At 36.3% G+C, this 24,516-nt stretch overlaps 1 protein-coding gene across 5 annotated transcripts in view; it reads right to left on the bottom strand.

Annotated features, from left to right (window-relative positions):
* Window positions 1–24,516, bottom strand: part of ST18 (ST18 C2H2C-type zinc finger transcription factor) — a 177,376-nt gene that overhangs the window by 8,978 nt on the left and 143,882 nt on the right. For all 5 annotated transcript variants that reach the window (XM_048940560.1, XM_048940565.1, XM_048940562.1 and 2 more), the window contains 7 exons: window positions 15,686–15,928; window positions 10,563–10,678; window positions 7,676–7,738; window positions 6,845–6,913; window positions 2,133–2,195; window positions 1,960–2,040; window positions 853–1,074 (listed from right to left, as the gene is read on the bottom strand). In XM_048940560.1, the coding sequence (XP_048796517.1) occupies window positions 853–1,074; window positions 1,960–2,040; window positions 2,133–2,195; window positions 6,845–6,913; window positions 7,676–7,738; window positions 10,563–10,678; window positions 15,686–15,928 (857 nt within the window). The remainder of the gene's footprint in view (window positions 1–852; window positions 1,075–1,959; window positions 2,041–2,132; window positions 2,196–6,844; window positions 6,914–7,675; window positions 7,739–10,562; window positions 10,679–15,685; window positions 15,929–24,516) is intronic.

Raw genomic sequence — 24,516 nt, 5'->3', positions numbered from 1 at the left:
AAACAACCACTTTCAGAGGCTGTGAAATTTGAGCACACAGTTCTGCTGAATCATACTGCACTTCCTCCGACTGAATTGGTTCAGATTATATTGGACATTCTTGTATTAGAGAACTTGATTCAGAATATTAAAAAGAAAGCAAAGTAGATGTAAAATAGACATTTAATTCCCTCTATACACAGAAAATCAAACTTTACAAAGTAGTATTTCTGATTCTGTAGACGGATTCTTTGAGTAATATTGACTGAACATGTTCAAATGATATTAATGCTTTCATCTTAATATATAAAAATCTGATATTTATTGAACACTGGCTATATGTGTGATTCCTACTTTGTAAAGATAGTTTTGTTTGTAAAATTGAAACAGCAAACTTGTGTGATCCATGAGTTCTGTGTGTTTAATTTTTTGTGCAGTTCTAGTGATTTAAATACAAAGTTTATGAAAACAAGTTTGCCACTGGTAAAAAGATTAAATAAATGCAGATATTGCTCTTGCTTAATCCCTTTTGTTGACATTTCAATGACATTTGAATTTTCTATAAAAGGTACACAGATCCAACTCCATATTTGCCTAGGACAGAACTCTTATTAAATTTTAAATCATATAGAAACTGTTAATCTGAATAAAAAGACCTTGGGAAGTCACATTGCTAGGGGAACATAAAATAAGAGTTAAAAGTTGATCCAAGCTGTCTCAAGCTTGTTCTGATCCATATTACTTCAGTTTCAATGTAAACTATCTTGTTATTTAAATAACCTCTGCACAATTTATTCAGACTGTAACCTCATTTGTTGCCAATTCAACAGGGGAACTTTAAGGAAAAAGGAAAAAGAAAACGCAAAGTTATACCTTCTGTGGGTGACAAAAACATTATTAACATGACCCAGCCCGTTGCAGCCTGGCAAAGGACAGTGTGGCAGCTCTTGTTTGTTCAGTTTCCAGGATAGTGAAGACCCATTGACGGGACTCTCCTTCTGTCTCTTGGCAGCCAAAGGACAACCAGAAGCAGTGCGATGAGAAGTGTATTTACCTGATATGTGACCTTGGCCATCACAGCCTATCACTGGGCATCTACAGAAACACAGCAAAAGAACCCTGGTTTTTATTAGAGACATCTGGTGAAAGCAGTCTCAAGGAAGTCTGAGAAAATATGTTCAGCTACTTATGTCACTTTGCATCGGTATATTAACGCTTGGTCCCCAAAGATGCACTATACCTGAGCATTCAATTCATGTCAAGCTGAGTTATGGAGGTTCACCTAATTTTAAGATTAGGCAATGTAAAGTGAAGTTGAACAGCCTAAGAAATGAAACCATTCGTTCAGACAGTATTTTACCAGAAAAGAAATTTGAAATTCTATCACAGACTATAAATCACAACCTGTAGGTATATGAAACATTAGCATTCTCTCTTCTCTGTGTTTTTGACATGAAGTGGAGGCTGGGTTCAAACATTCTGATCCATGTTACTGGAAAACTCTTGGAAACATACGCAAAGAAAGGAAGAAAGGAAGGTTTAGGATTTTTATTTTTATTTTCATTTTAGTTGCTCGGCCACTATTATGCAGTCTCTCATATATCATTAGCAAGCAGTAAGAAAATTAATGAGTGCAACTAAATCTTCATGTCTGTATTCTGGAAGTTATCGCTTACTGATTTTAATGGAATTTGCATTCAAGTAAGAAAGCAGTAAATACTCACTGAATTTTCAGTTTTCACTTCAAGTGAAATTCTATCAGTTAAATGAGTAGGAATGATACAAGAAAATACAAGTCTTCCTCGCTGTTCAAGCTCCAATGTGATGGACTCCATCAGCTTCACTAAAAACTGAAGCAGTTGGTTTGGCTTCAGCTATTGGGCTTATTGTCAGATGGGTTGGGTAATTCCTATGATGTTTCATCCCTTCAGCTCTTACTGTTTTTTCCCCCTTCACAACGACTTACACATTTGTACTCACTTAAGTTCAGGGTCTTCTTTTTCATCCTTGGAAGGAGTCACTTTGATACCACCTTTTCTGGCACGGGGACAACCAGATAAGCTGCAAGGACACAGAACAAAATCCGCCTCTTTAGGATGCTGCTTGCCAATAACCCCGAGTGCTGCAGTCTCAATTCAAGGGACAGTGCTTACCTTCTGTGTGATGCATAGTTCCCAGTCACGTGGCCAGAACCATCACAACCAGGTGTTGGGCACCTATAGAATAATATACTTACATGACTTTGAAGATAGCAGTAAATAACATGTATTTGGTGCTTCTTGTCTAGAGTGAGAGAAAGCTTCCACCACATAGCTTCTGTTGAGTAATTAAAGCTAATTCTTGTTGATTTTTTTTTTAAATGTGCAAAATACTTTTTTTTTTTTTTATAATAAAATTGGATTTTAGTAAGGAACATTAAACGTACTGCATAAGATATATGGAATTAAGCAATTCATACCACTGTTTGCACCAAACATTTTTCCTTGCACAGAGCCAAACAAACAAGCAAAAAGCCGATTGATATAGATCTATTTGTAAATTTACTGTATGTATTTGTTTGTTATCCTTCTGATATTCACAGGTACGGATGCAAATAAGCACTTTGCCAGTATTTACAAAAGGGAAAATGGAAGCAGAGATGCAGTTTTACTTTTGTACATCAATAGAGTTAGTGTGATAGGCAGAATTTGAATTTAGTAGTTTGTAAATTCCTAGCACTGTAATTATACAACAGGATATCTATCTATTTAACTCTAGATGCAACTGGATATTCAGCTTGGGAATTGGATTATGTTTACATCTCATAGTTAAGGGGTTTTGTGTGTGTGTGCGTGTGCGCAAAAAATAGAAGCCTTTCAAGAATGAATATTTAGTACTAAATCATCCATACAATGAAAATAAACAAATTTGCCTGTTAATGTATCATTGCTGGTAGTCTGGGACTAGTACTACATGAAAAGTGGGCTCCCAAAGCCTACTGCAGTCAATAGGTCTTTCCACTGACTTCTGGGGGTTTGGGAACAGGACCCTACTGACATCACTTTCTACTGGTGAAGCAGTCATTCAAACTAATTTTTTTTTGGTCATTTGTTGTCATTTTTTTCATTGAATTTGTATATGTGTGGGTTTTTTTTAGAGAAACATGCCTCAATACAGGAAGGAGCATAAGGAAAATATTTACCTTTAGAAGTAGTGCCAGCCATTTCCACATTTCTGTGCTCTACAGCACCAGGTTGTTATGTTAACCATCCCTAAAGGCCTCTTAAATACTATGATTTTTACAGAGTTTCAGAATGACAGAAGTTTTGCCAAACAATCTTGACTGAACCATTAAGGAATCTTGTATGGATCTTGGTTGTTACTGAATCTTGGCTGAGATGACAAGATGGGTGATTTGATCAGTTGTTTGTACACTGTCACAGAAAACTTCTACATGTATAACTGTAGTATCATGTCTACGTGTGCACTTGTATCTTTGAATATTTGAAAATGCTTTTCTTTTGGACATGACCAGATTTACTCAGTGATTCAAGTAGAACTCAGCAAATAATTTCAAGTGAAGAAAGTGAAAACTGTTTATTTTTGTATGTTTGTTTGTTTTAAATAACAATTTCAAAACATTTCATGATGATATTTTCTGAACAAAAGTATTTGGGCAGAATAATATGCTTCACAATGACAATAAAGGTAGAGGTGTGGGTTGCAGAGTGCCAGATATGCTTGACTGTTCAGCTAAATGCTGACCTCTCTGAGCATAGGACAAGAACTGGGCACAATGTTATGTGAAGCAGGCAGTTAGGGCAGATGTCTGGAGGGTGTGAATGCTCACCAGTAAAGCCAGAATACCTGCCAAATACTATGGGTATTAATTTGGGCTACTTGTTTTATCAGATGATCACAGATGGAAGAGTTGTCTGTATAGACTGCACCCAGATTTTAATCTACCAAGAGCTCTTTATGGAATATATTCACATCATGAGTCTGAGAGTTATGGACATAAAAGTACAGTGAGACAATTTTGAATCTCCCCATCTGCACTTGCTTCCCCAGGTAGCAGTTAGACTTTACAACTAGATTGGAATTCAAAGCATTCTTGAGAGTGTTAAAGATATGAAGGTAAGATATTAATTATATTGTGATATTTCACAGCACAAGATATACCAACAATGCATTGCCTTTCAGTCAGTAGTAATGTGGATCTTGATCAGCTTTAAACTGGCTGATGAGTTTGAACTGATGCCCCAGCTTAGGGAGTTACTGTGGAGAGCCAAGAAAATCACATTTGTGTTGGAGAGCCAGAGGTCACAGGATCTCAAGTTAAATGATGTCAGCTCTTGAATGGGTGTAGGTTACAGATTCTTTTACATTTCATCAAGTTTGTTTTCTAAGAACAAATCTCACAGTGATTTCACACAGCAATTTTTGTAACCATGCATCAAGTACCTGCCATTTTGTGCCCCTTTTCAGTGTTCTATCTTTAGGTAGACAAACTACAACTTCACATAAAATTGATACACTCAGCTGAGAATCTAGGAGCACTTCTGATACTTCTACTGATGGTAAAGCTCTAAGAAATTGTTGGATAGGAACTTTACCTAAGGCAAACCCACACAAGTCACTTAAAAAGGGTAATGATTAGAACATGTCCTGCTGTTGATGGAATATGGATAACTTATCAACTTGGTATGTGGAATCTACCTATTTCCTAATGTTTCTGAACTCTAATTAGATATTCTTGTATAGTATACTTTTAAACTTGTTTAAGGTTTGATAAGCAGCTCTTTGGTGAAATGAAAGTGAATTAAATCACAACTCTCCGTAATAGCTTAAAAATCCTTCATCAACATTAGTGTATTTTAATTCAACCATCTTAAACTGTGCAGTGCAATGAGAATTTCTCAGATATTAAATTTCCTGAATTTGACTGAAAGATTTACTTTCTGAGCAGATATTCCTTATTTCTCAACTGCAGATCACATGGAAGCCTTGTATCTTTGCTGGCTTAGAGATTCACAGTTAAAGCCAAAATCGTATCTTGATTCTGGCAAATTAAACACGAATAACATTTGGAAAAAATACACAGCTTTTTCTTCTTCACGCCTAACTACATGAGGGTACGTTGGTGGCCTGATTCTATGAGCATTATGCCCTTTACTCTCATCTCTGTGAAGTAAAACTATTGATATCACTATACTATACTAAAAGCAAAAGATTTCATTTAGTTGTTATCAAAAGCAGAATTTTGTTTAAAATTTCACCTGAATTACATTTGCAGGAAGCTAAAATAAGTTGGTACATTTGTGGAAAGTGATTTTATTTCGCCCTTTTCCCTTTTGCAAATTGTCTGTGAACAGATTTTGATTTTTGCTCTTTTCTAGCTAATTGAAATTAAATGCTAAGTGCATTATGCAACATATTTCTGTCTGTGAAACGTTCATGAACTTTGACTTTGTCTTTCACAACTCACTTATAATACATGGCGTACAATGTGCAGTTTGTCATTTAAGTCATATGCTGTTGCTCCTCTTTCCTTATGGCATGACCAAAACTCTAGAAGCTTTAGTGGAAAAATAACCATATTGGTATGCAAATTTCTTTATTCACACATGAATATGGGGGGGAGGGGCTGCATGAAGAGCAACTATTCAAAATATTTGTGTGAGTGTCTATGTATGGCAGAAAGCCAGAAAAAGCAGGGACAAATACATATGACTCAGCAAATGATTTCAAATTTGTCAGCATTTTCACAAGTCAGTTCCCTGCTTCTTGTGCTGCTCTTTTAAAAAAATACTAAAATTAAATTTTATACATTTGAGACTCAATGAAATACTGTGCCAGTATGTTAGTTTCCCTAATAAATTTCAGAACTGCTTCAAGCAATTGCCCATATAAATGGACCTTTTTTGCCATTTTGATGCATCTCTAGCAGGTTCACATCCATAGCTACCATCAGTTCATTCTTTTTTTTTAATTCATGTTATTGGACTAAAGAATGAGACCACTAGTATTTGATCTATGTAAGCTAACTTGTGACTAAGCACTGAGCCAAATCTATGTGTAATCAGTACAGCCATAAACATCATCTTATCAGCATAACTGTGCCATAGTTGGACACTATTTTCTTCTGTCTGGATTAGGGATGAATGTAAAGGACAGAAAGGACAGTCACGGGATTCTTCTCTTTTTACATGCATCCATGAGATTTCCAAGCCATCTATTACAGGATCCAATTTACAAGATGCAGAGAGAAAGCTATGAAAGAACTCTAATTATCCTTTCCTCTTCCCCATGTCCTTATTGACAAAGGCAATTCAATAACTAGATGACTGGTTGCCAGTGCCTCTCTTGACTACAGATTTTTGAAATATTCATATGTCCCTATACATCTGTCTATATAGCAGAGCCTGCACAGTCCTTTTGTAAGTGACATTTCATGGTGAAAATTATGCCAGCACAAAATCATGTGACTTGATGTCTGCTTCAATGACATTAAACACATAGTATATGGTACTGAATGATAAAAAATGATATGCAGGAGTTCTGGTCTAGTTTTTTGATTTATTCTATCTTCCCTAATCAGTGGTATGTTTTCAATATTTTTCTCTTTCTTCCTGAATGAAAAATACTGTTACTCTTAGTGTTTTCAGTATTTTTTCTTCATGTCCTGGCTAATTCATGAAAATGAAGGGACACTAAACAAGAAAGGCAAATTGAGAGAAATAAACTCTGTTTTAATAAGTGAACTTCACTGAAATATTTTATACTTCGCTGCACAGAGTAATTAAAATGAACAACTCAATTACTATAGGGAACATGTTGATCAAAGATAAATAAGAATTACATTTTTACTATTATTAATACTCACTTAAGCTCCTGAGAGTTAGCAGCCATAAGGGATTTTAATGTCTTGTCAGCTAGTGGGCACCCAGAAACACTGAAAAATACAAGGTGGAATGTTTCACTGAAACAAAATGTATATATTCTTTTCTTAAAACAATCTTTATAAAATCTGTGACTAAAAATGGGAAAAAAAACAGACCCTCAACTGTTTCCTGTTGACAAAGGAAGAACAATCTATGCCAGACTCTTGAATTACTGAAAACATATATGGTTAGGGCTAGAGCTTTCTAAGTCCCTGTAAAGCATTAAACGGCAATGTGGTGTTATGCAGAGCCCTTTCTACATAAATGGCAGGTACAGCATCTGGTCCATGTGGCTGCTTCCATCTTGTTCTCAAAAGGAAACAGAAAAAAATATTGTTTCAACCCCCAGGTAGACAGTAGGCTATTCTAATGAAATAATTTGCAGCTACAGAATGTATTGCAAGTTCTGTTAATTTCAAAGCCACTTGCAGAAAAAGTTTCTACGGAAACCTTATTTAAAATCCCATCCAATATCTCATCTGTATAGAGAGTGCTTGTTCACTTAGGGAAATGGAACCTTTACTGAATGACTTATCTACATGTCTTGGCTAAGCCATCTTGAGTAATAACCATATGCTGCCTAAATCCATCAGACTATTGAGTCCAGACCTTCTACAAAATATAAAACAGGAAAAAAGAGACCCTTTTCTGTATGGATTATTTTCTGTAAATTACTTTTGAATACTTATCCATGGTTAGTATATAAAAAAAGTTAAATGATAGCAGGTAAAAGCAGCACTATTTCCTGCTTTGGTTTTCCTGTTGTTTCTTACCTGCGGTGTGAGGCATAGTTTCCTGTTACGTGACCGCTACCATCACATCCTGGAGTTGGACAGCTATGCAAAGATGCAGTGAGAGGTTAGAGCATGCACAAGACATCACATAGCTTACCCTGCAATTAAGTACATAATGATATGTAGGACAATCATATTCATTATAACCCATCTCAATATCATCATGACACCACAAAAACTAACAGAATCTACATAACAGTTCTAGTTTTCAATTAGTACTTGAAGCACAGAAGGAAAAAAATTCCTACTTCCACCATGCAAATCAGTCAAAACCTTACTTCTTTGATCTATGCAAGTGTGAAACCACCTTGCTTTGCATAGCTTTTTCAGTTACAACTCGGATTCTTGAAAAGAAACTTCACTATTGCTACCAATATTTAACTGCAGTTCATAAATACTAGAGGTAAAGTTTCCTATCCGATCTTGTGTGTAACACAGGCCTGAGAACAATAATATCCCAAATCATTCCTTTAGCTTCTGACTAAAATAATGCACCTTTTTTTAGAAATGCATTCAGGATCTTTATTTGCTGTGAGAAATAAGTGAGAAATAGATGCTATGGTTTCTTGCAGAACAGAAAATGTATCAGCTAAAGTTCAGAATAAGTGTGTTTTCATGGGATTTTTCACAGCTGAAATGAGAAGTGGCATAAAAGTGTACATTTAGCATTTATGTAAATGTAAATGTATATTTACATTTACATGTGGTGTACATTTAGCACAGTGTATTTTTTTCCTTTATGCCAAGAGATGGAGGCATGTTTGACCGGGAGAAAATGTCATTTTTTTCCTCAACTCAACTTTAGTCATAACTCTGAGATCATTTATCAGATTGATCCCCATTGATCCTCTGCAAGAGTGCAGAAATTGCAAGAAATGCAATCTGTGGGTGGATGAGGAGGAGTGAGTTAAGTATACCCTTCTACAATACTTTAAAACCTCTAACAGCAGCCCTCCATTCACCTTATAAATGGCTGTGTTTCACTGGACGCCAGTGTTTCACTGGGCAATCAGAATCTGTACAGAAACATTTAGCTAGTGCTCCATGAGTAAACCTCAGATCCTCACCTGCCTATTTTCTCTGAAGTGGCAGAATGCTAGGAACTTTTCGAATCTGTAAAAAAGCCTTAGCAAGATATCACAGCCCACTTCAACCTGAGCAGTGTAGTTTTGGTAAAGAGAATCAGCATGGAAAAATAAGAGGCACATGCAGTAAGATGATTTTCATACGGTAGTTCACTGCAAATGAGATAATGGGGTCAATTTTTTTTTTTCTCTGCAAGTGCTTATGTCATTTTAAAAACTTCCTCATGATGGAGCCACCTGTATTGGATTGTTCTGTATGAGTTTTGAGGCTTAGTGGGATCACAGAAATGCAGTCTGACTCCTGTAATTGCACCAAGATTCTGCTGATATATTAAAGCTATTTCTTATTTAATTTTTAGAACAGTTACATCTTAGGTGCCTCTTTCTACTCGGCATGTGAAAAAAATACAGTAAAACCAATGTCAGATTATCACCGTTTTTTGTAAATACTGTGGAGAATTATTATTTAGGAGATTAGAAAAATGTTTCACAGCCATCTCAAAACAGGTCAGTATCGCAAAGGAATAAATAATACAAAGGAAAAGCCATTAGAGTCTTCAGCAAATAAACTCTGAGTATTTTTGTCCGCAGTTGTTTTAGAGGAGGCAAAACAAACATGACCTCTTTCAATTTAGGTCGTGAACTACAAGTACAGATACAATGTGGTGAGTAGGCAACATGCAGGCTGCACGGCATGAGGTGAAAGAATCACTCTTCACAGAAGCTTGCCCCAGGGATATGTTATTTCTAAAGACAGAGTCATATCTAACTGATTCAGTGCCACTGAGTCTGGGGAGCAGTACACAAGGTGATGGGATGCAACTCATTTATTTATGGAGGAGCCTGCAGTGATACATTATAGACTATCATCACTAAGTAATTCTACGTTCCACTTGTCTAGAGAGACCTACTTTGTACTGAGGACAAAAAGAAAAGTGGAATAAATGATCACTCATTCCCATATGGCAAAAAACCCACTCTATTGATAGCAATGTTGACGTGAATCCAGTAGGCTTTTGTGAAGAGCCTAACTGGGATTTTAAAAGGTGACCAGTGTTATGAGCTGGTTGTTACAATTTTACTGAAACTGTTCTGAACCAAAACAAACTGTTATGTGCAAAAAGATTAAAAAAAAAAAAAACAACCTGATTTCTTTGCAGTTTTTGACAGTAAAGTTTTGGAGTTTAAAACTAAGCAAATGAGACTCTTTTCTTGGGAAAAGAGAGCATCAGCCTATTCTCCCAGAGTATGAATTTGTGAGTCCACTGGATTTTCAGTAGGACAGAATGACAGAATGCTTTGAAGGAGGCAAATTAAGAACTTAAACCCTATTTCCTAGGGTTGGAAAACCCTGGGGCAGTTCCTCACTACCCACTATCCATTTTATCCTTTGAACTTTGTATGTTTAATGTCTGCAAAATTTGCTGCACTTCTCCACAAATTCTTGGAAGTGAAACTGTAACAAAGACTTTCCAAATAAAGTTTATTCAATTACACAAACATTAACACAGCCTACTTGTAAATGTGGCCCATTCGTTACCTACCTACATGAAGAATAAAAACTGATAGAGAGCAGAATATAAGTCTTGAATCTGTCCAGACTCTCAGACCCATCTCTGCCTTGTCTCAGCTCCATGCTGACCTACAGTGGGAACTACCTGCAGTGATCATGAAGGTCTCCCTACTTGGCTACCTCGAATGCACTTCAATTCAGCACTCAGACAAACAATTTACTCAGTCTTTAGAAGGGTAGAGGAACATGGCACTTTTTTGTGACTCACGTGATGAGTTCCTTTTTGAGATCTCTTGAATGGAGCTTGGGTTTAGGACTTGGTATGGAGACTTCTCCTGGATACTTTTTTTCTTCCATGTTTTCTGGAGAACTCACTGGGTCTTTCTGAAATATTAGATGAAAGTGTGACAAATGGTTTCTCTCATCAAGAGAATTCTACATGTTCAACAAATAACTTGAACGTCTTTTAAAACATTTTAAAAAGTACCATAAGAAAGAAGTACCATTAAGAAAGTTTAATGCGTTGTAATTCAAAGCACTGGCAGGTAGACTTTTTAAAATGTTGAACTGTATATTATGAAATTATTTCTGAAGGTAAATGCTGTTTTAGTATGTACATAGGGACAATCAGGCTTACATTTATATAGCAATGATGAAGATCACAGAAAAACACACAGAAAACTAAGGCAATTGTTGAATGTAGAGCCAAACAAGACTTCAGAAAGTATATACTTGCTTTTTCTTTGCAAGTACTTTGTTGTGTTTTATACATAGTTGAAGTGAGAACCATTGTACCATATCGTGAATTAAAAAATTATAACCATAAATTAAAAACTATTCTATGTAAAAATATGTAAATACAACACTTTCTAGGTTGGTAGAAAGCTATGATCTGATGTCTTATGCAAAGACAAGATTCTTGATAAAACAAAAATCATGAGAAGAAAAACACAGATTTCCTTAGCATCTGGCTGGTAAAGGTAATTATTGATTTCTACTACTTGTAGATTAAAATCACTGCTACAAGCCTGCTTGATAGATAGTATGCACTATGAACATTCACTCTCCTGGGGAGACAATTTGGAAATCCAGAGCTCTGGAGAATATAACATTTTCATTTTCTGAAAAAAAAAAAAAAAAAAAAGCAAACTTTGATCATTTCAGATATCTTCATTTTTACTGTTTTGAGGATTAATGTCTTCAATTATTACTATTTTTATGAAGGTTAAGTTTTTCCTTTCTGGAGTAATGCTCTGTGGATATTTCATCATTCAAGAAATCTCCAAAGCCCTTAGCATCAATTATTAAATCTCTATAAATCCTTGCTGGGAACTCACGTTGGATTTGCCTGATTCTCAAGCAGGTAGCACCCTGAGATTACTACATGTAGGAGCAGAAACTGCTGCCTGCAGTTAAGGGGAGGACCTCTCAGCTTCTGCTAAACTCTCGGGGTTGATGCTGTAGATTTCTGGGCTTGTGCAGCTGATGAATGTGCCAGGACAGAGGGGCAGGGATGTCTGCAGAACTGTTAAGCACATAGTGGAGGGCTGAGAAGAATCTGGACTGAAAATGGAGATTCTGCCTACTGGGACTTGTAAGCTCTGCGGGGGTGTTTCTTCTGATAAAGCTTCCATATGGTCGTCAATTCTGGCAGCTCATCTTTGCCTGTTTGGAGACTGGATCTTCAATATGACTTCGTTTTGCTTTCTGGTACTGGCTACCTACTGCCTACTGTAACTCGCGCTATACATATACATAGAAATTCATGTCATATTATTGATATATCAATTACTACTGATTTTTGGAGTTACATTTGTGGAGTTTGTTTGGGAATAATCTCATCTCATCTCATGCACAAAAATGCATGTCTTTTCTAAACACTCTTTCATAGTAATTGACAAGTCATATTTTAAGATATAAAAGTAAACATATATTTCAGGCTCTTGGAATTTTATTTCTAAAGGAAAATTTCACATAAAGAGTAATAGAAGAGTAATAGATCAGCATTGCTAAAACATTCATATAGAAATACTAAATATTTGAAAGTCATCCAAACATGGAAGCCAGGAAGATAAAAATTGAAAAAAGAAAAAGGAACTCCAGCTTTGTTCCAGATTCAAGCAACCTGAGAGACTGTTTTTCCAGCATTAAGTTAAATCCTGATTCTAGTCGCTTATGTGGATGTTTTTCCTCTTAAAGCTACAGGAAGAGAGTTTTATTTAATTACTATGTCTTTCCACATGTTCTGTCCTGACTTTCTTTCATACATGTAAATTAAAGCTACTGCAGGGATTATCACTATTGTAAGTCTCCATAAAATCAAAAGCCCTAAAAGAACAACAAATTGGTGATCTTCTCCTGACAGCTGCAGGGTTCAGATATCAAGATAACTTCAGAAGCCCTACATAGATTGGTTTCCATTTAACATAATGGATGTTGAAGAAGGTTGATTTATGAGTTTTGTGCGTTTTTTTTTACCAGCTAATCCAACAGGCTACATCTGTATTACTGAACTGGGAGATAGTGCTTTTTCTAAAGATTTAGTGCATATATGGGATGAATCTTAGAAATGTATAAAGACCAGGCACACATCAGCCTGCTCACACTGCAGTTTTTTAATATCTTCAGTTACAGCTTGTGTTCTTTAACTCAAATGGAAGATATCTCTTTATCAATTGTTGGACAAGAAACCTCTGTGTGAGATATTTGTCAAGTCACTGACTGACACGTATTGCACAGAGAGGACTGGTTATTAATTCTACATACTGGGACTTGACAAAATGCAGCAGCATTGAGATTGATATACACAATTTCATTCAAGTATCTACAGAATAATTAAAAAAATAAAATGGGAAGATAAAGGTTCACGTAAATATATCTATGTGCATATTTTTAATGTACAAGATATCCATATTTATTTTTTTTTCCAAAATTTAATTCTGGATTTATAGAATCAGCTTTTCCAGACTAAGATTTTTAAATCTTTAAACCAACAGCTATACATGCACAGACACGCAGAAAAACCTACAAGAACTTCATAGATGGGCTCTGTTGAAAAAAGAAAAATTCTCCCAAGGTCTAGAAGAGTACCCAAACTTTGCCTTTCTTGGCCCTAGAGTCAATACATGCAGCCCACAAGGGACCACATCTGTCTCCAGAGTTTTAGCTTTAGATGGCAAAATAAACCCTTGTGAAAAAAAACACCTTCAGTGCTTCCTACTTCTTGGTCTTTTAAATGATGATGATGACAGCTAAGTGTATGTATAATTTTTGCTTTTCTATTTGATGGGATTTATAATTAAATGCTATTAAAATTCTGAAGAATACCAGACTAAAAGGAAAACCAGACCAATCCATCCAAACACTACTTTCTGCAGAGCTTTCAACACACTATTTTCTGCAGAGCATGTGTGTATTCACGCATGCACACTCGAGAAAGCAAGCAAGCAATGAAACTCCATTAATGTACAGATGGAAGTTTATATTGATTTCAGCAAAGACCAGAACATAATGGTAACATGAATAACAGATAATAGCATCTGGCACTTTTAACATTTTTAAGCCCTGAAATCTTTGGAGAACTGACAGTTGAACTAACTGACAGCTCTAGTTATTTCTCAGTGCTTTCCTTTTGGAGTGATTTTGAGCTTTTTCCAAATTCAGATTTTTTTTTTTTTAAGGGGGCATCTGGACAGGCTATTTCACTGAGAGAGAGAGAGACAATATTTTCTGGAAATTACCACCAAAATTAAGCAACTGTTGTGCATATGAACCAGATAACAATGAATTAGAAATAGATATAATCAGTCATTTTCTTTGCATAAGGATAACTGCCAGTCTTCGATTTACAAAACAGAGTTCCTGGCCCTGAGATCACTGGACACACCGAGATGGCAAAAGCTCACAGCAGAGGTCTGGGTCCAGATCCTCAATTAGGAACAAGCCATACAGAGTCAAAGCACAGAGTGTTAGGGGCAAGAGTGCCTGAGCAGTGATCTTTGTCATTTTGTGTAGTGTACTGATGCATCCAGTTCCCTGTTCTGGTGCCGAGTGAAGCAGGCAGCCACATGTCTTGGCAATCTGAAATCCCATAAAGAGTGGGGTGCTTCTGCTACAGCTCCTTCTCTGATCCTCAGTTGCTGCAGGGAGGAGGAGCAACAGAATAGGCCCTTGCCAAGTCTGTGGCATCAACTGATCTCCTGCAGCAAGGCAGTTTTCTCAAAGCTGGGGCCCTCAGCCTACTGTGTTGTGTGAAATTCACTCCAGAACACTGATACAGGCTCTCAGAGCTTTGTGGCTGAGGCAAAGAGCACAGTCAGCCCCACAGAGGTGCTAGCAGTGTGCTCTTCAAGACAACCCTGCCTCTGATAAATGATCCACCATAGCACAAATTGTCTCATTATGGCAGATCTTTACCCAATCCTGACAGATTTTTATGTGTTCAACTGAATTATCTTCTATTTCTGGATATTTTTTGGAATTGTAAATGTGAATCCCCTAATCTCAGCTCTAAACAGCTTTACCATTCTGTATGCCTTCTTGAAGTATCAGTTTTGATATTTGAAGAAAAGATAATTTTGTAATAATTGAACTGTTCAAATATTTTAATAATGTAAAAACAACAAATAGGAAGTAAATGTATTTGAAGCCAAATAAAAAAGTTCAAATCAAAACATTCTACTTCAAAGGTTATCATTAAGGCTTGTTTATGTTAATTAGCAAGATTTTGTCTAATTAGACTTAAAATGACTTATGATTTTTTCCTTATTTAAGAAAAATTCAAGTAATCCATATTCTGATGACCAGACTCAAGAAAAAGAAAAATAACGGAACAAAAATAACTGAAAGCCAAAGCTTGTCAAATAGAAGGAGAGAAAAACAATAGAAGACTCTGCTGCCATGTTGCCAACATGGGATAAATCTCTATGACAAGTAAACAAAACCAATATTATGATCAAGTTGGGAGGGGGAGACAGGAAGAATAGCCATGAAAGGTGCAAAATTAGTAAGTAAAAGCATTTACTGAAATTTTAGTTGTCCATTTCACTTTTTTTTCTATGTTTTTAAGTTTGACTTATTACATTCCCTAGGATAGGTTGAATAGGCAAAGCATTTGTATGTACTATTACATTTTTCCCTGGTGTTTTCTTACGGAATAAAAGTCATCACTATTGATGGAAATCGCATACATACACTTTTGTGCTACTTGTAACAAAAGCCTTCAGGAATTTCAAATAATTTTTTATTTCTGATCTTATGCTCTCAGATGGGATTCTGAACCAATAGACTTACATGTGAGATCCAAGGCTCACTGGCAGAGATTTATTGAAATACCATTATCTGACCACTCGCCCATTGGAAAAAAATCACTCAGAAACTGAAAAAAAATACCTCCTTTTCTTCTTTCCTGCCATGTGTCTTGCTGTAGTTGATTGGTGTGTCCCAGCCTTCTTGCTCACAAAGAGCCTGGTAGAAGGCTGCATTTACCAAGATGCTGCTTGTTTTGAAAGGAGAAGAGGAAGGAGTGGGAAGTACTGTACTGGAAGAAGTGAGAGGCGTAACTTTGTCTTGGCTTCGGTTCTTTTTCATGCTCAAATCCAGAGTGCCATTTTCATCCACTTCTATCTCAGTTCCCTGACATGCAACAGGAAACAGAGACATGCTTAAATACGGACATGGTGAAGCTGCAACATAAACATGTGGTGCTTTTAAAGGATAAGTATAAATGCATGCTTTTATTTAAATTTATCTGAATCTAAAACCAGCTTTTCGATTTATATCAGTTAATGTCCAACTCTTAGGCAGACTTAAGGGTAGCTTCAGTAATGGTGTCCTTGCATCTCAGCTTAAACACTGTAAGTAGAATTTAAAAAAAATGCCTCTAAATCATAGCCTACACTATAAATCTAGTTTTATTTAAAAAAAGTTTAGCTTTAAATCTTCTTGATCTTTTCACTCTTACAGAAAACTATGACCCCAATTCACAGTTAATAGCATTAGTGCATTGTTTAGGTCATCACCAGCATTATTATTACATATGCTCCCTCCCCCCCACGCCTCACAAATATTAAATCTACATCACGGAGCAGAGAAGGAGGGTTAAGAAATATTCCTAAAAGAAACACAGGAGGAGAATTTTTCACATATTATTATCTTAATCATAGTCTGAGTTGGAAATAATCTTTTAAAGTTTTGCCACAAAACAAGGCCTATGTAGAGAGCAATAGACTGAGAGCCACAGAAGAATCTTTGGAAGAATCTCCTTGATGAAGACCTCCAATATGAGTAAAAAGAGCCTTTGCTACTCTGGGAAGTACAGCAAGCAGCAGCCTTTGACTGCAGAGGAGCATGCGGTTTGGCAAGAGACCCAACTTCTCTTTCCAGGCAGGGAGAATCTCTCAGGTCAGTTTCTGCTCATATGAAGAAGCAAGTGCTGCTTAGCTGTATGAGGAGAACCAAGGAAGAAAAGCTTACTGTTCTGCCTTCCACAGTAAAAACTCTTCTTGAAATGACAAAAAACTCCTGAAAGTACAGCTTAGTGATAGCTGCAACAAAAAATTTCACCTCATGCTCATGTTGTGAGGGCTAACCCCGAGCCCTTTCTGCACTGAGAAAACAGCCTTTTTGCTTCTGGACATATGCCTAAGCAGGCTTTTGCATGTCCACATCATCCTTTAAGAAGATGAAAAACTTCTTGCTTTCACTCACTGATGAGATACTGCTCCCTTGTCCTATCCTCATGGACAGATAAATAGTGACCTGATGGTGATTTTACCACTGCAAACTTCTTCGTGACCATTGCAATTCCTGTCCACAGATAATTGCTCAAGGTGTCCTTTTTATAGCTGGGATTTCTTGTACCTTTGCTCTTACTGTTTAAAATGCAGGGATATTGTCTGAAATTAATATGTATGCCTTAAACAGGGAGCAACACTGCATATTGGCATAGTGTTCAGATATGGGTAAGACTGGTCCTCACTATTGACAGCAGTTATTAAATCAAGTAGCAAAAGAGGTGAAAAAGGTGCCTTCTGAAAGAACACTTGGTAGCTTAGTTGTACGTGTTAACCTGAACAAGTTGGCAAATATACAGAGACTACAGAGATAAATGACAAGGTCATGTGAAGTAGTACTCATGTTGAATGCTATATTTAATGTGGATGAGTTCTCCTGTTGTACTATTTTCTATTTCCATCACCACAAAGCTCAGAAGCCACTTGGGAATTTGAGGCTAGATGTATTAGGTGCTGGCTAACTTCAGAGACAGTCATATTAGCCCACATCAAGCTTTCTTACTCTGAAAGAGTAAGAAAAAAAAGTAAACCTGTACCATAATAGAATCACTTAGATCCTTTGTTGAAAAGAGAAGAGACAGATAAGCCCAGGGAGCAAGTTTTTCCATTTTACTTTCATCTCTTTCTTAGGAAAAGATGAGACACTGACAGAATAAATCTCCTCTTTTTTTTCCCATTAACTATTGCTGGAGATTAGTCTGTCATTGATTGCTTAAAGATAGGGCAACCAAATTTATGCTTACTTGTGGATCTTAAAAACAGTTACAATGAAGTGGAGAATTCTTCCTCTGTACTGAAAATGTGACATGACAAAGTCAGTTGGCTGAAGGCACAAGCTTCATTCATGCAGCTTGTAGGTAGGTCTTCTACCACTGTCAGTGGTGACTCACTTAAAGGTGAAGTGCAGCTGATGAAATACTTTTGATCACAAGGAAAATTTTGGTAGAAGATGAAAATTTCAGGGCCAGTGATCTCTCCTGACTTGGGGATCCTGGTTCCATTTTGTATCCATGGGCCTGTGATAGATGCACACCTAGACTGAAGCATACCAAGCCATCTGCTTGTCCCCAGTTCAGAAACTCAGACACTTCTTACATTTGCTTCGTCTGCATGACAAACTTCACATTTTCAATCATACAGCTTAAAGAGATGTTTTATTATATTTATGGGAAGTAAATACACTTCTAATATGTTCATACTAAGACGCTTTGGTTATATCTTTCTGCCCCTTTTTAGTAAATAGTTTAATCTCCTGTGATAGTTTTAAGCCCTGAATTTGACAGTGCAGCTTATCCTGGATAATAACTTAGTATCCACCACATCTTATGCCATCTGTATAATATCAAATACATTTTTTTATACCAGCATTAATAAACCTTAGTTACAAAAATCCAAGATATTAACTATATCAGTGCCAAGTTCACACTCCAGGATCTGACAATACAGCTCTGCCATGATCGCCCCAGTGTTTTTTGGCTTCAGAGTTGATATGTAACTATAGCCATGAAACAGAGCTACAGTAATCAAGTTTAATGACCAATGTAAAGTAAAATGCTAAATATTGTAGTTGCTGACATTTTCGTAATAAAAAAACTTGGGTTAAGTCTGCACAACCAACATTCACATAAAATTCCAGACCTCTGTGACAGATGGCTTAGAAAAGGAAGCCATGTGACTGGGCTGCAGTAGTTTTATAGTGCAAAACCCATAAATAGTGCAGATTCTCTGTCACTAACAAAATATCAGCTACTCAGAAGGCAACAATGGCAACAAAAGGGACCAAAAGCATTCAAGATTCCCTGCTTGATTAAACTGTACACAGGAGAATACTGGGAAACGTATAGCCCCTGGGAAACAGCTACCATTAACCTAAACAAGAGCTTTGAGTTACAAGGAGAATATTTTACTAACACAGATAGATATCAGCACTTTCCTGAAATTCGTGCAGAAGCTGTGTTGTCCAACGCACCTAATTCTGATCAGGAAAGGCTGGGTTGTGTGTTTGTGAAGTAGAGTACAGATGGGGTTTAAGTGAGCTCACAGATGCACACAGCAATTAAATATAGTCATGGAAAAATATCCCCTTTTGCCCATCACAGGATGGATCACACGTTTACAGCACGGATTTTTATTCAGAACAGTATAAAATAGCTATCACTTTGCTACATTCACAGCAAACTCCAAATGGCAGAGAGATGATGGTCAGAACTACAGCTCCAGTTTTCATTCCTATTCTCATCCCACCCTCCTCTCAATATGTCTACTTTGCTTGTTTTACCACATTTATTTTTATATTACTTTTAAAATGGAACTAAAAAGACAAAAATGGCAAAAATGCTAAAGAATGCTGGCATGCTGACAGAAAATGGCACTTACTATGCTTATCTTAGGCTTGTACAGGTTGTGTTCTCCTCAGTGAAGGCAAGATCTGTCAACTCTAGTCTAGACAGGAACTGTCCCATATTTATCCATTTTTAATTACATATTTAATAGTACCTACAGAAAACTATGTATATTTTCTGTCTTTCCCTTAAAATTTAAGTAAAATAAAGATGCAAATGTATCTTATTATTTCCTAACATTATAGTTTGTTAGCTGAGTGAATCTTTGGTATCTGATTTTGATCTTATTTACATTTACACTGATGTAAACCAGGAAAAAATCTACTGAAGCAATGAAAAAAAAAAATCAATAAGTGTGAAAGGAGACCTACAGTAATTAAATTCAGGTTACTTCTTGTCTGTTTCCACGTCACTGACAGTGTAATCATTCCCACAGGAGGTGGAAAAAGGAGTTCAGAATGAAAAATGAGAGAAAAAAGACAAAAGTATATTTTCTGCATTCCATAATGTATGCAGAGAAAAAGATAAAGTACAGTTAGTATTCTGTGAAGAATATCCATCTAAAATGAAAACTAGCACAAATTAGATGAAGAAATGGTCTCTATCTTCTTCAAGTGCTTTATAATTTAAAGTCAGGCTTTTTCACTTCACTTCATTTTATGGCATAATTATTACGAAGTATTATCTAGTACATTATTTAATCTTGTCTTGGAACTCAAGCATATCAGCCAAGATAATAAAAGGGAGGAGGGTTTGTTTGTTTGTTTTTCATAAATTATTGCTGCATTATTTCATATGTTTTTGGTTCATTTGGTAGCTCAAAACTAATACACTGCAATTTGTCTCAAGTAATGATTACAAGTTAAGCTTTATCTCATAGATGAATCAGAAAGAGTGAATTATTGTGTCTGTATGAACTATTTCTATTTCAAACCTGTGACCTAAGGGAGATTGTGTCATTATATATAAGAGTTTTATGTACTCTTTGGTTGGCATCAGTCATAGTTCTTAATACTAAGTAAGTCCCAAGAAACAACATTATCAAAGATTTTGTCTTCCAACTAGCAGTTCAGTCTGGTCTAGAAAGCTCAAAAGGGCTTTTCAGTTCTAGCATTAGAAATAACTTTGGAACTAATATCTTTCTTGCCATGTGTGTGAATGCTATTCTTAGTTTGACTCCATCTGAAAGGCTACTTTTTTTTCTATTCACGATCAATAAGAATAAATGCATGCATACCTCAGACGTAAATTTAAACAATTGAGTTACCCTGTAGTAAGCTGAAAGACAGAGGCAAAACAGGAAAACTTGTAGCTGCCCAGTGATATTTGAGAAACAAATGAAGTCACAGTTTCAGCCCAGAGCAATTCACAAATTAAATAAAGGCAGCCAAGCACTTACTCAAGGAGCAACATGCACAGCAGTATAACAGGATGGAACCTAGTGATATTCTTGGCTGATTTTCACTCTGTATTTAGGTTTTAAGGTATTTGGAATAAAAGAATGCCTGACAAATGTGTCAAGTGACAACACTGACTACATTGTTGAAATAATTGATGTAGTTATCACCATCAATATCCAAGAATATAGAGATGACATAATTTTGTTCAAAAACAGAATTTGAACTTTAAATATTTTTAGCAAGTGTCATTTTTTTGTTTTCTTTCAAGGCATAGCATGCATATGCCATTTTGTCTAAGCAGGTGGGAAAAACACCAAAACATTCAACAAAATGTTTGGCAAGCAGTAGTGATGGGGATACAGTTAAATTGCATTGCTTGCAACTACCTCTGTGAGATGTGAATGTGGTGAGAGCTGTAAACAGTGGATGGATGCTATGATAATGTAGAGTCTTGCGCTGTGCTGAAAACTGCAGGCTAATTGTTCAAGGGAAGTCCTTCTGTTTACTTCAGTAGGAGTTGAAAGTAGTGACATGAGCTGGAAATCAAATGGAGATGAGTGTACTGGTTTGGTGTACAGACCACATGAGAATTGGCTGATCAATATAAGCAGGGGAACAGCTTACTGGTGAACCTGTGCACCTGTGAAATGGAATAACTTAGATACTGTAAAGTTAATGTGGTATTACTTATTTTAAACATGGTATAATCAAGAGTCTGATTATCTTAGTAAGTATCACACAGCTAATAGAGACTTACGGGGACAGCTTAGGATCAATTTTTATGCCCATTTTAGAATAAAGGTATTCTTTAAATAGTTTAATTTATAAATTAAGAATTTTTATATAGGAATATACGTCAGATAACTTTCTTATGTTGGTTTGTTGGTTCTCTCTTTAAAATTCTTTTTACCAACAGCAGTGCTAAAATTAATGTGTAATCAGATTTCTCTACCCTTGCTACACTTTTTTTTTTTTCCCCTTGGAGTCTCCCTTTTGAACTGATATGTGGAGAATGAGATCATTTCCTGAAAATCCACTGAATTAATAACAATTGAAACTTTGCAGTGAAAAAAAGTCTCTTTTTCATTTAAGTATTATATATCCATATTTGCAGAAAAGTAGTGAGCATTCAAGTTAAAATGTCCAGCTCTTACTAAAAAAAAAAAAAAAAAAAAAGACAAGCCCTTGGAGGTCAATAAATAAAATCTGGGACAATGCACCTTGAGAGAAAACAAGAAAATGACAATTGCTTAAAATGATTGAAGTTCTTTTAAAACGTAGAAACACGGTATTTTACAGATCTGACTATTATAGATATACTTGGAAAAGATTTCCTACCATATCCTCCATGGTCCCATTGGCCCTTTTTCTACCACTCTGACTCTCAAGTGTTGTGGCTTGCATTGGTGGGAGCCTTCATGGTGCCCATGTAATAGAAAAGACCTTTAGAAATCAGGGGCTTTGATCCACTAAAGTAAGAATGATGTTAATCAGGTTTTCTTTGGCAAGGAACAAAAGGAATGTGGCAAGATCAGGGCTCAGAGATCTGACACTGAGCTCTAAACGCAGCCACCCTTCACAACTGTTTTCAGACCTGGTGAATGTGTGTACTATCACTAACAGGAAAAATAAATCATTAAATCTGTAGTCATCAGCTCATGGTGAATTATTTGAGTTCCAAACACTGAAAAGGTCCTCATGAGATGTTTTTGATTATCTAAAAATATATGACACTCTATCATTAAAAAAATCTACCTTGGTGACCAATACTAGCCATAAATGAATTCAAGAATACTGACAAATAGATGGTGGTATCTTTTAGATATAGCCTTATACATGTTTCATATTTTAACAAAAAATATATATATCTACACTGAAGAGAGTTTTTTACAGACTTATTTCTGCTTTAGTTCTTAAAGTAATAAATAGCCAAATCCAAATAAAAACAGTTTTGTTTGGTTTTGGCCACCAAATCTGTTTGGGGCTCACTTGCCTGTGTTTTAGCCAGAAGCTAATTCTGATTCTTCTGTCAGATGTTTTGTATCAGTACGCTCTCCAGAAAGTCTGGCAAAAGTAGATGCAGGCAGATAGCAAGGTATGCAGGTGATTTTCTTTTAAGTTGGATTCCTAGCTGTGAAAAAGGAGTAAGCTATGTGCCCCAAGTGTTCTTCTGTATTGTTATTATTATATTCATTCCTATTCAAACCTTCCTCATCATTTGGCAACTGTGAAGCAGGTATGGAGGAGAAAATCTTTGGTTTATGTCTGGTCCCTTTACTGCTCTTCTCTGGCAAGAAAGTTGTATTGCTGAGGTCAGCCAAAGGCTGCGGCAGCAATGTAATCCAGCCATTGGCATCAGTTTCCATTTTCATGCTAGAAGTCTCTATAGAAGATCAGTGGAAGGACCTCTCTGCAGCAGCTGTCAGGTTTCATGAGAAAGGTTTCATGTGCAATATTTGGGATAGATAATATCTAAATTATGGAGAATGCATATAAATACACTAAAATGTATACCCTGTGGCACCTCCCAGTGCTGGTTTCAAGATTCAAGACCCCACAAACAGAAATAAAAGTTAGAAAAGTAAGAGATACTACTATGCAAAGGAGAATGGATTGTATTGCCTGACAAGGAGCCATGTTTGTAGTAAAACAAGTGGCTCCCCTCAAAGGATAACAGGTAGTCTCTTAGTAGTAGTGGACAGAGGCCCAACGAAATTTGTAAACCAACAGCTGCAGAAGCCACCTCTAGCCACCCTGAGGCTTGCAGTGTAACAATCACTGGTCATTTGGAATACATATCAAGACTTTGAGTCCCATAACAGAAACACGCTTGATAATTTGTGTCTCGATAAATACACCTCTTTTCACCCCCCAGTGATTTCTTCTCAAGTTCTTGTAAGGGCAAATCCTCATCTACACAGAGCTTTCAAAAGTTTTGTTGGTTCGTATGGGAGCACATGGAACTTTAATGCAAATAACAAACAACAGTGCTCCCACACGCACAGCCATCGGAAGAAAATCTTGTCTGTTTTCATCAGCATTATAATACCATGTAATGGCACAGAAAATAAGGCTCATAGCTCACACAGTACCATTTGTAAATCATAAAGATCTGTGAGGAAATGCAGAGCAAAACCAAAACATGAAAGCCACACAAACATCTACGAGATTAGGCAGCATTCCATTACGACAGACTTGCCCAAATTATCTATCTCCAAATACTGTGGGTCTGATTCTCCTCTCTCACCAGCAGAAACAAGCATTTTATCCAAGTCAGTTGTTATTTATCTCTCTACACCATTTCAAACTATCATATGTGCTCAGAATACAGCAGACTCAATAGATTTAGTCCTGTTTAATTGCAAGCAAAATATCACCTTGATTAATACCTTTTTTTTTAATGCACAGCCTCCAAAATGATTGTTTATGGCAGGTTTCAGAGAGAGGAAAATTCCTTCTTTAAACATATCTAACTCATTATCCAACACGAATTGTTGCTGGATTTCACATATCCATCTTTATTATTCCCACAGAATTCCCTCCTTGTATGTAGGGCTCAATTATGAAAAGAGTAACAACATAACTCCTGCTATTTATTTATTTTTATAAATAAATGGTCACTACATTACTGATTTTTTTCTTTCTCTTCAAAAGAGCATGCAAACAGAAGCCTTCTTTTTGGGGAT

The sequence above is a fragment of the Lagopus muta genome, chromosome 3 (genome assembly GCF_023343835.1).
Source record: "Lagopus muta isolate bLagMut1 chromosome 3, bLagMut1 primary, whole genome shotgun sequence".
Taxonomy (NCBI): Eukaryota; Metazoa; Chordata; class Aves; order Galliformes; family Phasianidae; genus Lagopus; species Lagopus muta.
Note: the sequence above shows the minus strand (reverse complement) of the source record. Positions and strands in the feature narration are given on the sequence as shown.